The following is a 16,188-nucleotide window of genomic DNA, read 5'->3' as shown; positions in this document are numbered from 1 at the left end:
AACTGTCCTCACCACCAGGAGGACAGAGAAGGGCAGGACCTGTTCTCCCCGAAGAGGAAATGGAGACAACAAAGTCCAGAAGATAGGCTGGAAGCACCATGGCCAGGCCTCTTTTACCCCTGGCGGGTACTTGTCTTTGCTCCATGGCACAGGATGTTCTCTCAGTAGCCCTGGTGGTCAGTTTCTGGCCTTAAACTTTAACACCTAGGCTTGGTGCCCAAATTCTGTTATTCTGAATTTTCTATTTCTTCTCTTGTTTGAGCCATCAGACAGTGTAAGCTAAAAATCACCTCAATTCAATCCTCTCTTCTTACAGATGCAGCAAAAGGCCCTTGGAGGTCTCAAGGTGCCTGTGGCAACAGCCCAGTGTTCCTGACCCTCAGGTGAGTACCCCCCCCCCCCCCACCCCAACTCTATCACTCTGCTGCTCTGCCTCTGGTCCTAACCCCCACCACAGATTGCCTACACTGCTGAGGAGCCTAGGAAGCTTCTTGGCTCCACACCAACACTGGCAGGAGGTTAGGACACTTACACAGAAGGCTCCTTTCTTCCACCGATGGCCTTTTAGAGTGCGGTACAGACGGCCAGCAGAAAATCCACCAAACACCCTGCAGGGAAATGGGAGGGATCCACACCAATGGGATTTGCTGGCTGAAGGGCAGGCAGCCTATGCCAGCCCCAGAGCCTGCTCAGACACACCTACCCCATGAACATGAAGAGGAAGCAGGCCGTGGTCATGAGAGCTCCTCGGCTGGAGGGTGACAGCATCCCGAGCATGGCCACGACTGTGGAGGGAGTGGGGGAAGAGAGAGAGTCAGGGTGGCTGATGGCCATGGTCCCAGGCCCCAGCCCCCATCCCAGGATAGCACACAGGGCCCAGGGCAGATGAGGCTAAATGAGGCTCCCTTCTCCTTTGGCCTTCCTGACAGCATACTCCCTTCCTCTCTGCAGGGGAAGACCGGTCTCAGCTGCGATGCAGAGGGGCACAGTGGCACTGGGCCTTGGCTGGACACATCTTAACTGTGGCTTCCAGCCCACAGAGCACTTGCAACCAGCCAGGCACTGAGCTGACAGACAGCATTATGAACGCCAGCTCACTGAATCTGCCCTATCAGCCCTCCAAGGTAGAGGCTGGTTATCCATTTCTCAAATGAGAAAACATGTTCGCAGAGGTTAAGTGACTTATCCAAAGTTACAAAGCTCAAAGGCATGAGGCTGAGATACAAATTTAGGCAGATCAGTTGCTGAGAGATTAGATCTTAAAAGTTCTCATCAAAGAAAAAAAATTATGTACCTACGTGGGGTGATGAACGTTAACAAAATGTACTGTTGTGATCATTTCACAATCTATACACATATCAAGTTGTTGTGTTGTCTACCTTAAACTTACAGTGTCATATGTCAAAAAATAGTTAAAATGGAAAAAAAAAATTTAGGCAGACTGACTTAAGAACCGTCTATAATTACCATATATTAGGGTTTTTTGGGCTGTTCTCTGAGAAAAGACCTGATTTCGTTCCCAATGCCATTGCTGACTTGTGTTAGTCACTAAGGCCTGACTGTAGAGACAGGCCAACGTCACAGCACTAATGTGCGGCTTCACTGATGGAGTGGGCGTGGTAGGCTATCAATAGTGCTGGAAAACTCTGAGGGGCATCAAACCACCAGAGCCTGGTGCTGAGAGGACCCAGCCTTCCCTCTGGGATGGCTGACTCTGTCTGGCCCTGTGTTGCCGACATGCCCCCCTTCTCCAGGAGGGAAGCCACTCCTCTCTCAGACTCAGGCCTGTGCTCCTCTGGTGACAGGACCCCACACCCAGACCCACCAGGCCCACTCACAGATGACTATGAGGATCATACAGAAGAGCTGAATGCCTGAGCCCAGGAGGGAGCTGAGGATCATGGGGTACTGGGGGGGCCTGAAGACATCACCATGAACCAGCTTCCACCCAGACTCTTCCATGGTGTCTTCCTGCAGGAAAGGGTAAGAGAATGAGGCTGCTTCCTGGGCTTCAGAGGAGGCAGCTCCTGCAGGGACCATCCCCAAGGACCCATGCCACCTGACTAGGGCTGAGGGTCCCTCAGGTATCAACCAGCCTCCACTCTGACAGGGGTGTAAGCAAATGAAATAGCGCTTCCCAGAGAACTGTCACATGGAAAAGGAGGGCACAAATATGAGGCTGACAGCTACATAGAAGGCAAAACTCCTCTCCAAATTCCACATGCCTGGGGCATGAAAAAATAATTTAAACATCAACACAATGAAACGTTAACTCTGAGGGGTTTTGGGTTGTGAGATTTAGAAGCAATTTTTTTTTAGCTTTTTTTTTAATGTTTATTTTTGAGAGAGAGAGAGTGTGAGCGGGGGGTGGGGGTTTCAGGGAGAGAGAGGGAGACACAGAATCCGAAGCAGGCTTTAGGCTCCGAGCTGTCAACACAGAGCCTGATGCAGGGCTTGAACCCATGAACCGTGAGATCATAACTGGAGCCGAAGTCGGATGCTTAACCGACTGAGACACCCAGGTGCCCCACCCCCCCACCGCCAGCTTTTTTTACCTGATTATAAAAGTAGTATGTGTGGGGCACCTGAATGGCTCAGTTGGTTAAGTATTCAACTCTTGATTTCGGCTCAGGTCATGATCTCACAGTTCATTGAGTCGAGCCCCACATCGGGCTCTGCGCTAATAATGTAGAGAGCCTGCTTGGGATTCTCATTCTCTCTCTCTCTCTCTCTCTCTCTCTCTCTCTCTCTCTCTCCCCCTCTCTCCCTCCCTCCCTCCTCAGCTCGCATATGCGCATGCTGTCTCTCACTCACAAAATACACTTAAAAAAATTATGTGTTCTTGTGTAATAAAAAAGTGAAAAAATATTTTTTTGGCATATGGCATGATATTCAAATGGACAAAAAGTAGAAAATTTTTTAAAAATCCAGAAAGACTACACAAAAGATATAAAACTCATAAGTAAACAGTCAAAAGTTTTTAAAAACCCAGAAAAGACATAAAACAATGCCATTGTTTTGATACATTTCCTTTAGCCCTTTATATATGTATATGTGCATATGTATATATAATTTTTAAACAATGGAATTGGAATCATACTGTATTTATTGCGTACTTTGTTATTTTCAGTTGATGTCTGATCATGAGCATTTCATCATTTCCAATAAATATTCCGTGCATTACTATTTTAATGTCTGCACAATTTTTCATTGTATAATTGTACCATAACATAACCAATCCATTATTATGGAATATCAGGCTACATCCAGTTTATTCAAGTTATAAATATAGCTATAATAAATATTTCTAGCCCAAGCCTTTGTGTTTTTGTTTTCCTTAGGAAAATTCTAGAAGAATTACTGGGTCAAAGCAAGCAAATCATTTTATAGCTCATGGTATATAGACTGATTAGTTACTTTTCAGAAAACTACCAATTTATACTTGCTTGGGTGGTGTGCAAAGGTGTTTAGCTCAGGTCAACCATGCCAATGGTAAGTATTATACTAAAAAACACTTGAGCTGATTTGAAGGTCCAAACTTTTTTTTTTTTTAATGTTTATTTATTCTTTAAAGAGAGCAACCGAGCACAAGTAGGGGGAGGGGAAGACAGAGACAGGGAGAGGGAGACAAAGAATTTGAAACAGACTCCAGGCTCTGAGCTGTCAGCACAGAGCCCGATGAGAGGCTTAAACTCACAAACTGTGAGATAATGACCCAAGCCGAAGTTGGATGCTTAACCACCTGAGCCACCCAAGTGTCCCACTGTCTTCTCATTATTGTTGGACTCTGTGTTTGGGGGGGGGGGGGGCGGTTATCCCTGAGGTAAAAATGGTTATTCGCAAGTTTACTAGCCATGTATAGTCTATACATTTTTTGTTCCTTCTCACATTAGAAATTCTGGGGCTTTTTAATTCTTTTAACTGTATCATCTTTTTTCAAGTTTGTTGCAAATACTGTCTCCCACTTTTCTGTTTTGTGTGTGTGTATGTATTCTGACATGCAGAACAGTTTTTAGATTTTTTGTTTTAAGTAGGCTCCACAGCAAATGCGAGGCTTGAATTCACGGCCCTGAGATTAAGAGTTGCATGCTCTACCAACTGAGCCAGGCAGGTGCCCCCAGTTTTTAGATTTTTAATGTCATATCCATTAAGTTTTCTTTCTGTGATTTCTCCCAATCCTTTTGTGCTTGGAAATCAGAAAGCCTGTGCTTGGAAATCAGAAAGCCTATCCCCATCATTTTGGGATTAAACATTTATTTTCCCTTTGAAACTACTCTCTCTCTCTCTCTCTCTCTCTCTCTCTCTCTCTCTCTCTCTCACACACACACACACACACACACACACACACACACACACACACACACACACACACACACACAGAGTCTGATAGGCCCAGAGCCCTACTGCTAGTCTGCCCTCCCTCTCCAAGTCCATCCCTCCCCAGCCAAGACCTCGTACAATGTCATCCTCCTTGTTATAGTTGGCGATGTCCTTCCGGAGGGTCCGAATGATGATCATGCTCAGGATGCCTGAAACAAACGGGTGGGGAGAAGAGTTGTGAGTACTGCCAATACGGTCTCCTGGGCTGCATGCCCTCCTAGGCTTGGTGTTTTGCTGAGTGATGGCTGGGAACTTCCTCCAGTGGGAACTGGCTATGCAGCTGCCTCTCCTGAGCAGAGCTCTACCCCAGCTATCCAGACAAGGGCACACGGAGGATCGCTCCCCTGGTAGGGGCAGAAAAGAGGGCAGGGGACAGGTGTGGGCAGCCAAAGCACAGTGCTTTTTATTCCAGGGAGAACAGCACCCAGCTGCTCTGTGGCTTGGTCTTACTGACTTCTGTAGCCTTACTTCCTCCCAGACTCACCTCTTACTCTGCCCTGCTTGCCTGCTCCTTTTGTCATCCGTTCACAGCCTCCTCTACTCTCACCTCCACGCCTCTACCGGGGCTACTCCTTGCTCCCTTTGCCTGCAACGCCCCACTCTGCCCCGACTCCCACCCCCGCTGCAAGACTCACTCTAGGCATCTTTGCCTTTCAACACACCAAATGGTTTGGAGGTCCCCTCACTTGTACCTCCACAGTAGCTCGTTTGCCTCTCTGGGCAGCACACGACAGTGGTTAAGAGAACGTGTTGTATGACCTCAAGCTAACTTAACATTTTAGGCTTAGCTCATGGAATCTGAAGGAATGAGAGGTTTGTAAAGTGCTTATTAACACAGCAGCTGGCCCTCAGTAAGTGTGAAATACAGAGCAGCGGGCATTATCTTTACTTCCCATATGATACTGAAATGACCAGTTTTACTCTACCTCTGCCCACTACCCTCCCCCTGCTCGCCAGCCTCTCACCAAGCCTGTCCTACTGCAGGGCCGTGGCCTTGCTGGACCAGTCCTTCCCTGGGTCTCTGAATGGTGGCTCCTCATTCAGAGAGGGTTTCTCTAAAGCAGCCTTCCACAGCTGGGCGTCTGGTCACCCTGTATCTGCTCCACAGCACTCATCACCCTCAGGTCTCAACCATGTTTTTGCTTTTTTGTCTCTCCTACCACCAGAACAGATTCTGTGGGGGCAGAGACTGGGCTGGACCCGCTCAATGCCACATCCCCGGCCTGTGGCACAGTGCCTGCACAGCATGGGCAACAACAAAATCTTGTCCAATGAATCAAGGAAGGTGTGCATGAAGAGATGTATCTGTCTCTCCCTAGGGAGCTCTCCAAGGTAGAGACTGAATCTTCTTCACCTCCGCACACCTGATGCCTACCACAGAGCCCTGATGTCTGTTTTGACCTACACTTGGCCCCCTGGAACACCCTAGAAGTCCCCCTTAAAGTAATGTGATGCCTCAGACCTTCCTCCCTCACCCTCTTGTCCTCTCTACCTTCCATCCCACAGATCTCTCACCTGAAAGGAAGAAGACCACCACGACGGAGTTAATGATAGAAAACCAGTGGATTTGCACATCACTCATGGTCAGGTAAGTGTCCCAGCGAGAGGCCCATTTGATGTCACTTTCCTGGAGGGTGGCAGGGGGAGGGGGAAGATAGGGTGGAAAAGAAGCACTTAAGAGTCAGGTCTCTTGTTAGACAATTCCTGCCCAGACCAGAACCCGCCTCCCCTGTCATGAGCTCCAGCCCCTTCTCACCTCCCAGTGTACAGAGTAGGTGAAGTACAGCTGATTCTCCTTGGTGGGGTCAATTTCCTGGGGCGAGGAGCTGGTGCCCTCAGGCAGGGTGCAAGAACTCTTCTCGTCTGCTTTGATGTCTGTGAGAGATAGAGACTCAGTCTGTTCCCGTGGGGGCCAGTGACACTACCCATGGGCTGTTCTTTGGGGGCGGGGGGGGGGGGGCCCTCAGAGGCCTGCTGCTGGGACCCAGGGTCTGAGCAGAAGCAAGACAGTTGTAAAACTGTGCATCCCAGAGCCCTGACCTTCCTAAGGGCCGTTGGGGATGCAGAGAGGCATGTGCTGAGTGTGCAAGAGGGAGTCTGAGACCTTCATTTAATGTCTTCCTTCACTCAATTCAAACATTCACGTATTTACTCAGTCACCCTCACCAAACAGGAAAAATACCACCCATTCATGCTATCATGTTTTCCCATTCACTGTCTCCAAAGGCCCAACACTTCAGTAATGCAATCACTCAGATGCTTCATTCTTCATTTACTCATCTGTTCATCCTGTTATCTGTCCACCAATTTAACACATAGTAAGAACCTACTACGTGCCCAGTACCGTGCTGGAAACAAAATGGGGAGAAAAGGAGACAGAGTCTCTAAACTCAAGGAAACAGTTGAGGGGAGAGATGATGTCAAAAAATCCCACGGCAAACGTAAAGCTGTGCTCACGACACTCACCAGAAGGAGGGGCAGCACAGTGCTCTGAAAGCACTCTGAAAGGATCTATGTCTTACGTGAGATTTCTGGGTATGACTGAAAATGAGGTTCCATAGCTTAAAAAGAAAAAAAAACAAAGAAAAAAAAAAGCCAGAAACCCACTACCACCTGGACCAAGGCCAGGCCTGCTAAATCCAAGTATGTCCCATGGTGAGCAAAGGCTGACAGGTGAGAAGCTGGACCAGGTCCTATCAGGCCTATAGGGCTAGAGTTGGGCTCTCAGATTCCTGCACAACTGTTGACCTGGGCCAATTCTAGTCTACGCCAATCACTCACACAGAGGAAGAGAAGCACAGAAACCAGCTGCCCGACCGCTCTGCCTGCCCCTTTGTTCTTCAACTGAGGGTAAGCTGGCTGGTTCTTATGAGAGGCCTAGCCAAGTCCCAGTGGCTGTGTGTTCTTGGCCAGGTCACCAATCTCTCTGAGTCTCTGGTTCCTCATCTATGATCAACACATACCTCCAGGGGTTGCCGGGAGGTGGTAAACTGGGAAGGTGCCAGGCCAGGACACAACAGATGGCAGCTCTCCCCTTGCTCGTCACCTTTTCTGATGGGAACGCAGTGACCCTACCTTGGCCGGGCCCATATAACACAGTGGCCTATCAGCCGTCTCAGAAACGAGTGTGAGAAGACCCTGGGTGTGGAAGCCCAGGCCCATCCAGCCCTGCCCCTCTGGTCACACCTCCCCACTCACCCTCCAGCCTGATGCTCTGGGGAATCACCTCGAAGCGGACGACGCGGTATGTGTGCTCCTGGTCCTCTTCCAGGTCCTCCCGGTGGTAGTAAAGGATGAACGAGAGGTGATTGTGCAGGTAGATCTAAAACAGCGATGGAGAGAACAAAATACCAGCAGTCAAGAAATAGCCACAGAATCACCCCAGGTAAGCAGGTCCTTCCCCTCGTCCAGCATGCCGAGCTATTTCAACCTGCCAGAAACACTGCTCTCACAGCATTCCCCACTCAGAAACCCTCTAGGGGTCCCTGGGGCTTAGGCCCACCATTCAAGGCCTTCTATCATCTTCTCAGACATCTAGCTCCCCTGCAGTCTCCCCTGACATCTCCCTGCCCCGTGCACAGTCCCCACTCCGCAGCTGTGTTCTCACATCTGCTGCAGCTAGGACACCACCCGACTCCACTCAGCTCTAGCCTACCTAGTTTTCAAGGCCCACCTCCTCCATGACAACCTGAACGCACAACAAGCTCTTCTGAACTCCACTGGCATCAGTCGTCATGGCGCCAGCACCATCAGTAAGCAGCAACTAGGACTTAAGATGCAGGGTCTACATGGTCAGTCCTCTTCCTAACTGGGATCAGAAGCCCTTTGAGGACAGGGATTATGCCTCAAAAGAAATGGTTTTGCCTTTTATTCCCCACGCGGTAGGAGTTCCGTTTAGAAAATTAGAAAGATAGGAGAATCACTATTACAACCATTGCCATTATCAGCATATTTCTCAGAGGCTGTGCTATGAAGCAGACACACAAATTATCTGATTTACACTGCATAACGACCCCAAAGGGCGGGTATGGCCATTACATACATTTTACCGACGAAGAATCGAGGGCACAGTGAGGAAATAGGTAGGCTCAAGGTCACTCAACAACTAGTAGGTGGTGGAAGTGAGATCCAAAACCCAGGAAGCCAGCATGCTCTAGACCACTACAAAGCTCTCTTTCCTACATACTGACGGAATTCTGTGTTTTTTCTTTTGTTTTAGTCTTATAAACGTGGAATCTAACTTTTTAGGGACTGTGCCTTCCGCTTCCTGTGTAGCATCTGCCAGAGCCTTTCCCAAAGCACTCGGACTCTGACAGGCCATGCCTAGGGGCACTAAGAGAAAGCTGCCCTGGCCATCCTACCTTTGTGATAAACCTCTAGCTAAATATATCCTTCCCTGGGGCCCCAAGAGCTCGTGCCTTAAAGGGTGAAACTCCCACAGCCCTTCAGCCCGCCGAGACACCCTACCTTGTTGACATCCGTGAAGCCAAGCCGATAGCCATGCTCAAACTGCACATCCTTTTCCTTCTTCTTGTCATCGCCTTCGCGGTTGGAGTAGAGCTCCAGCCGGGTGGCCACAGGCAGGTTATCGGCAATGCTGGAAACCGAAGGCCCGCTCAGTCCCTCTGGGCCACCTCTCCCGTCAGTGCCCTCCCATCCACCAAGGCGAGGCTTGCAGGGAGCAGAGGACAACTTACAGGTGGACATAGTAGTCTTCCGTGATCCGCTCGGCCACAAGCCGGCTCTGTTCCACGGTCAGGGTCACTGGCTTGTTGGACTGGCTACACAGAACTTCACACTTCTTTTCGCTGTTCATTAGCACCTGGAAAGGGGTGTTGACAATCCGGTCCCCTCTCAGCACCTCTCCTGCCGTAAGAGAGACAGATGGATCTCAGAGTTTCAGCCCTGAGGTTGCTGAGGCCAGCAGAGCCACGGGGACACCGGGCTGACTTGCAGGGCCTCTGGCAGTTCTGCACCTGGCAGTCAATGCTCTGCCCTGTCTGTAGATAGCTTGCCCATCCTACTCCCACCTGTACGCTCCACCCCCGTTCTGCTCTACCACCCCCAGACTCTCCAGGGCACATCAAATATGCCACGTCACTCCATGCCTCTGGGCCTCATGTCATTTCCCTTGCCCAGAGTGCTACTTCTTGCCCCGTGTTCCTGGGAAATTCCTCCTCACTCTTCAAGCTGTTTCTATTTCACCCTCTGGGAAGTGCTTTCTGAGTTCTTCAGGGCTGAGCCCGTCACCCTCTTCCCTGATTTGCCTCTGTGTACAGGCAGTCTTGTACAGTGGCAAAGACAGGACTGGCCACTGAACCTTGGCTCTGCCACTCACTATCTTAGCAGTCTTGGTTAAATTACTTAATCTCAACAAACTTCAATTTCCTTACCTGTAAAATGGGGATTATAATAGTAACCATCTCACAGGGTTACAATGAAAAATAAAGTACCAGGCACAGAGCAGGCAGACAACAAATACTATTTTTATCATCAGCATCACCTTTGCACCTTTCCATGTCAATGATGTGACTTTGCACAATGTGTTAATATATTACATTTCTGCGACCTCTGAGTTCTTTTAAGGGCCGACAATGTGTCCTATTCATTTCTGTGTCTTCAGATCCTAGCTCAGGCAGGGAGAGGAAGTGGACTGAAATCCAGCACCTGAGATTTTTTAGCCAAAACATGTTTTTAGTTAACGAACTGGCACACCCTTTGCATGCCTGTTGCTTCAGAGGGGCCTCCGGATGTCATGCTAGCAGGCACTGAGCAGTTAGGGACTGTCAACTAAAACCGATGGCACTTTCATTCTGAACTCTACTAACAGTTCTTCTGGGACACTGTGAAACTGGGGCAAGCTGAAGACCCACCGAAGCCAACAGGCAGGACTAGCTCCTGCACGAACAATTGGTCTAACACGTGCTTCCCAGCATGGACCTGCTTGGATATGGCACTCTCTGCCTAGTCAGTCAGTCATTTCTTCAGTTGTTTGTTCATTCATTTGTTCACTCATTCATTCGTTTGTTCATTTGTTCCTAACATGAACCTAGTACTGGTTACGTGCTGGGCCCTGAAGATGCAATGTTGAACAGACATACTCATGGATCTTACAGTGTAGTGGGAAGACAGACTTTGGTTAAATCATCAGGATAACGAGACTACATTGTATAACAAGAGGAACTTGCTCTAGACATGGGGGAGCAGGTCTAGGAAAGTTTCCCTGAGGAAGTGATGTTTGAAGTGAGCTCTAAAAGAAGAGAGGCGTTAACTATGTAACGAGACAGAGGAAGAACATTCTAGACAGAAGGAACAGTACATGCAAAAGCTCCTGAGGGTGGGAGAAGTGTGGTGAGTCTGAGACACCTGTGTGGTTGTGGTGCAGAGGGCAGGTGGGAAAGTGACTTAAGGTGAGCTCAAGAGATGGGCCAGAGCTGCACCTGGGGGCCTGGGGGCTGTGCTGGAAGTCCGATCTTTATCCAGGGAGCAAGAAACGCCAGTGAAGGGTTGCTAACAGCTGAAGGAAGACAGTATCTGATTCTGATGACAGAAAGATCACTCTGGCTGTTTTGTCAAGGAAACACAGAAGAGGCAAGGGACTGGTTGGGGCGATGCCAGTCAGTCATGCACGTAAGCGATGACAGTGGCTGGTCAGGGCTATGCTGAGGCTGGAAGCACGTACACAGATTCAGGAGCTACCGAGCAGGCAAAACTAGGGGACCTGATGCTGACTGATAAAAGGGATGAGTGAAGAGTGGTGCACATCAGGTAGACTGAGGTTTCCACAGCCGAGTGCTAGGGGGAAAACAGGAAGAAGAGCAAATTTAGACTGAAGGCGTTTTTTCAGTTTGGAGATGTCAGGTGGGTATGTCAAGCAGGAGGTGAGATATCCAAATTTAGGGCTCAAAGGCCAGGTCAGGGCTGTGGATAGAAGCTGTGAGTTGCTGGCCTGTGAACTGTGCGGCAGGGCACGAGCTGCACCACCTCAGGGAGTACGACACAGCCATGCAAAGTAGCAGCTGTGACGAGTGTGGACGAGGCCACTCAGGAGAGGGTCTCCCCTTCTCCCCCTTTTAGAAGCCTAGTAACAGCAGCTGAGTCCATTAAACCCAGGGAGCGACTGGCCAGTGGAGAACAAGGATGCCAATAAGACACGTGCACGGTCCACTGTCGAAATGATTCAGGTCATCCTCTTCATTTCACAGACAGCCATGCTAGAACCAGACAGGGACAGTGACTAACTAGCCCATGATCATTCAAGGGGACTGTGGTAGTGCTAAGCTCTTGGGCCCCTTCCTTTACACCATGCCCTAATGCCCACTTCTTTTTAGTTTACAAGGAGCTCACTTGAGAAAAGGAAGGACATACACAGAGAGAAACCAATCTGCAGACCAAGCCAGCAGGTATCATTTCTTGATATTTAAAAATTAAATTTAAACCAAGAAAGAGGACATGCTGGTTTGGAATGGCTCATTTCTAATACAGAAGTATTCCTTTCAACCTTTTATAGCTGGAGCAGAGAGCCAGCCAGGCTGAATGAGCAACAAGCTATGAACGTGGACCCTCTAAGAGAGCCTGACATTGTACTCCAGTGCATCTGCCACAGACACTCCCTCGCACGCCATGATATGAACCTCCATCAGTGCGATCACCATGAGCACAGCCCTCAGACAGCCCAAATGAACCTTTCTGGGGAAGGCAGCCAGGACAACAGAAAGAATTGTCTTTAGAGTTAAAAAACAAAACAAAAAAAACCCTGGTCTAGTATCTCAGTTTCTCCACCTATTGGCAAGTCTTAAACCCCTGAAGCTGCTGTTCCCTCTACTATGAAATGGGGGTAACCATATTGGTGAATGACTGGGGCACATGACTTTACCTCCTTTTGTCTCACTTCCCTTACCTATGTTAAGGGGATAGTAAGGGTAGCTACCTTCACAGGGCTATTGTGAGAATTAACTAAGTTAAAGCAGAGAAGGGCCTAGAACAATGCCCAGCTCCTAGAAGAGCCCTGTAAATACTAACGGTGGTGATGATGATAATGCTAAGTACAAGGCTTGCCATCCAACAGGTATATAATCAAGGAGGTTTCTGCTCCATTCAGGTAGGACACTTAACATTGACTGAATCCTCCTGTGGATTCTGACACTGGGTCAGAAGTGGGACAGAGAGGAATGGAAGGCATGATCCCTCCACTCTAAGAGCCCCTAGGCCATGAAGGGAGCCACTCCTTGAAGACAGAAAGATACAATACAGCAGGATAACTTTTGTACACAGAGGTTTCTATTTCTTTCTTTTTAAAAAAATTTTTTTTAAACGTTTATCCATTATTTCTCTCTCACACACACACACACACACACACACACACACACACACAGTGCAAGTGGGGGAGGGGCAGAGAGAGAGAGGGAGACACAGAATCTGAAGCAGGCTCCAGGCTCTTAAGCTGTCAGCACAGAGCCCGACACGGGGCTTGAACCCACAGACCATGAGATCATGACCTGAGCTGAAGTTGGAAGCTCAGCTAACTGAGCCACCCAGGTGCCCCAAGAGGTTTCCATTTCTATGAGGCAGGAACATCCCCCAGCTTCATAGAAGATATGGCAGAGGCTCAGAGAGGTTAAGATCACCCAGTGTCACACCGAGGTGCTGAGCCACGGGCTGCCAACGAGTCCACACCAGCTCATGGGAAGGGAGGAGCTGCTCTCAAGGGTCCGGGTAGCAAGGGGCCTGGAAGGCAAAGCAGGTCACGTTTCTCAGACAGAGACAGGTGGTTGGGCATGGCATGGTGTGGAAAGAGAAAAGAAGCATAAGTGACAGGCAGGAGGGGCAGCCCAGACAGTCAGTGGAAATCAGCCCTGAGGCAACAGTACGAGGCAAGACTGAGGGCTGGGAGGTGCTGCCTGGTTCTGGTTAAGCTGACTAAAACATCTGAGCCATGGGTAGCCCTGACAGAGAAGGCAGCCCTTTCAGAGGCCTGCTCAAGAAAGTTCTCTCCTTTCTCCCTCCTCAGCTAAAAGAGGAAAGTCTCCTAAGTTCCTTGAGGTCAGGGACAGCATCCTTCCAAAAACCAAGATGGGCACAGCATAAGTACTAATAATTATGTCAGGAACAGAGGCTTCTGAATGAGTGTCTTTTGCTTTAAGTCTAAAATTCTACCAAATGAAGAATTATTTGAATTAGAATAAAATGGCTACTATTTATGGAACACATATGTCAGACACTGTGCTGGGTGCTTCACACATTATTTGAGGCAAGTCTTGCACAACCACTTAGCAAGAACTATGGTGATGTTTCTGCTTCCTTTAGGGCCAGAGGTAGTCACTCATTCTTTTAATTAAAAGCAGAGTAGGTTACAGAAGCCAAGAGCGACAGAAGGGAGTATCTAGAAATCAAGGGAGAGCCAGTCTGAGCAGTAGCCTGCAACTCTGAAGTCCAAACACATGGACTCCAAGCCCAGCTTAGCCATTAACAACATAACCAGAGGCAAGTCACTTAACCTGTAAAATAGGCATAAAAACAGCAACTACCTCCCCGGGGATGTTACGAGGATTGAATGAGCTGATATGTACGCAAACCACGTAGAATGGTGTCCAGCACACGGTAAAGTCAGGGTTCACGGCTATCACCGTTACGCAAAGATCTGGCTTCCCATCTGCGACAGGCTGACAGTGAGAGAAAAAACTTACCGAGATTCTCTGCCTTGTAGGTTATTTTGCTGGGCTGGCAGAAGGGCAGCGAGTAGTATTCATAAGGTAGCTGGGTTCGAGAGCTGGTGAGCTTCACAGCCTGGTGGGAGAAGAGAGGCTGTTTGTTGTTCCTCAATCCAGAAACCAAGACAGCTGTTTCAATAGTTCTGCCTGTACCCACACATCGTTGGTATAGTCGGCAATATTATCAAATAAGCAAACCAAGTGCAGCAGATGCACACGATAAAGTCTACAATTCTGATTTCGTGGGTCATTGGTTTTAGACTACATCACAGATTTTGTTTAAACTCATAACCAAATTCAAATACACTGAGAGTCTGGTGTCCTTTGACCCTATGATTTCACTTCCGGGCATCTTTCCTAAGGAATAACTCCAAACGAGGATAAACTTTAGGAACAAAGAGGTCCACTCCTTGCTCATGACCACAGCGTGGTTACAGTGCCTACAGTTCCTCGAGCCCATCAGGCTCTGCGCCCGCTGCTCCTCTTGGTCCAACCCCGTGCCTGTCTGGCTCCTTCTCACATTTAGGTCCCAGCTTAAGGCCCCTCGTCTGGAAGTCTCTCCCCAACTATTTCATCTAAGGGAATTCCTTCATTTGCTGTACTCCAACATGTGTAGTTTCCCAGGTAACAGGTCTGATACAACATAGTGATTTTGTTTACCTGTTTTAAAAAATCAGTTTCCCCCACTAGAATTTAAGATTTAAGCTTCATGAGGGCAAGGACCTACAGAGCCAGGCACACTTGTAATGCTCATTAAATGTTTGCTGCATGACAGAAGAGAGGAAAAACGGGAAAACAAGTATAAGCCCCCACACCGGTCAGTAAGCCATAATATACTCATCCAATTAAATATCATGCAACCAGGGGCGCCTGGGTGGCGCAGTCGGTTAAGCGTCCGACTTCAGCCAGGTCACGATCTCGCGGTCCGTGAGTTCGAGCCCCGCGTCGGGCTCTGGGCTGATGGCTCGGAGCCTGGAGCCTGTTTCCGATTCTGTGTCTCCCTCTCTCTCTGCCCCTCCCCCGTTCATGCTCTGTCTCTCTCTGTCCCAAAAATAAATAAAAAACGTTGAAAAAAAAAAATTAAATATCATGCAACCATTAAAAATGAGGTTTAAGAAGACCATGAAGGAGAATGTTTAGGAACTGATACATGCACACAGACTATAGCTCTGAAAACAGTGACAGTCATAGACAACACCAAACCGTAGGTAAACAGAACAAAATGTCGCAAAAAAAAAAGTCTAGTCTACGTGTACATAAAATTATCTTTGCTATTTAGAAACTATCAACCATTCCTCATGCATCAGCTATAAAAGGACCAATAATTTTTAGAATCCAGGTCCACAATCCTTTTTTAAAATTCATGCTTTGATATGGAGGTTCCTTAAAAAATGAAAAAATAGAACTACCCAACGATCCAGCAATCGCACTACTAGATATTTATCCAAAGGACACAGGTGTGCTGTTTCGAAGGGGCACATGCATCCTTATGTTTACAGCAGCACTATCAATAATAGCCAAAGTATGGAAAGAGCCCAAATGTCCAGTGACAGATGAATTGATAAAGATGTGGTGTATATATGTGTATATATACATATACACAATGGAATATTTCTTTAAAAAAATTTTTTTTAATGTTTATTTACTTTTGAGAGAGAGAGACAGAGCACAAGTGGGGGAGGGGCAGAGACAGGAGGGAGGGAGAGGGAGGGAGAAACAGAATCCAAAGCAAGCTTCAGGCTCTGAGCTGTTAGCACAGAGCCTGATGGGGCTTGAACCCACACACAAACTATGAGATTGTGACCTGAGGCAAAGTCAGACGTTTAACTGACTGTGCCACCCAGGTGCCCCTATATACAATGGAATATTACTCAGCAATCAAAAAGAATGAAATCTTGCCATTTGCAACAACATGGATGGAAGTAGAGTGTACCATGCTAAGCAAAATAAGTCAGTCAGGGAAAGAGAAATATAATTTCACTAATATGTGGAATTTAAGATATAAAACAGATGAACATAAGGAAGGGAAGCAAAAATAATATAGAAACAGAGAGGGAGACAAATCATAAGAGACTCTAAAATACAGGGAAAAAACTGA

The 16,188-nt window shown here is 48.1% G+C and overlaps 1 protein-coding gene across 4 annotated transcripts in view; it reads right to left on the bottom strand.

Annotated features, from left to right (window-relative positions):
* The window catches only part of TM9SF4 (transmembrane 9 superfamily member 4), a 53,841-nt gene that overhangs the window by 11,953 nt on the left and 25,700 nt on the right, over positions 1-16,188 (bottom strand). For 3 of the 4 annotated variants that reach the window (XM_058685214.1, XM_058685213.1, XM_058685215.1), the window contains exons 3-12: positions 14,067-14,166; positions 9,078-9,246; positions 8,848-8,977; positions 7,579-7,702; positions 6,137-6,255; positions 5,896-6,007; positions 4,459-4,529; positions 1,839-1,971; positions 704-785; positions 533-608 (exon numbers count right to left, since the gene is read on the bottom strand). In XM_058685214.1, coding sequence (XP_058541197.1) covers positions 533-608; positions 704-785; positions 1,839-1,971; positions 4,459-4,529; positions 5,896-6,007; positions 6,137-6,255; positions 7,579-7,702; positions 8,848-8,977; positions 9,078-9,246; positions 14,067-14,166 — 1,116 coding nt within the window. Of the gene's footprint in view, positions 1-532; positions 609-703; positions 786-1,838; positions 1,972-4,458; positions 4,530-5,895; positions 6,008-6,136; positions 6,256-7,578; positions 7,703-8,847; positions 8,978-9,077; positions 9,247-14,066; positions 14,167-16,188 lie in introns of those variants that run through there. The other variant, XM_058685217.1, reaches the window with a different exon arrangement.

Source organism: Neofelis nebulosa, chromosome 9 (assembly GCF_028018385.1).
Source record: "Neofelis nebulosa isolate mNeoNeb1 chromosome 9, mNeoNeb1.pri, whole genome shotgun sequence".
NCBI classification, from domain to species: domain Eukaryota; kingdom Metazoa; phylum Chordata; class Mammalia; order Carnivora; family Felidae; genus Neofelis; species Neofelis nebulosa.
Note: the sequence above shows the minus strand (reverse complement) of the source record. Positions and strands in the feature narration are given on the sequence as shown.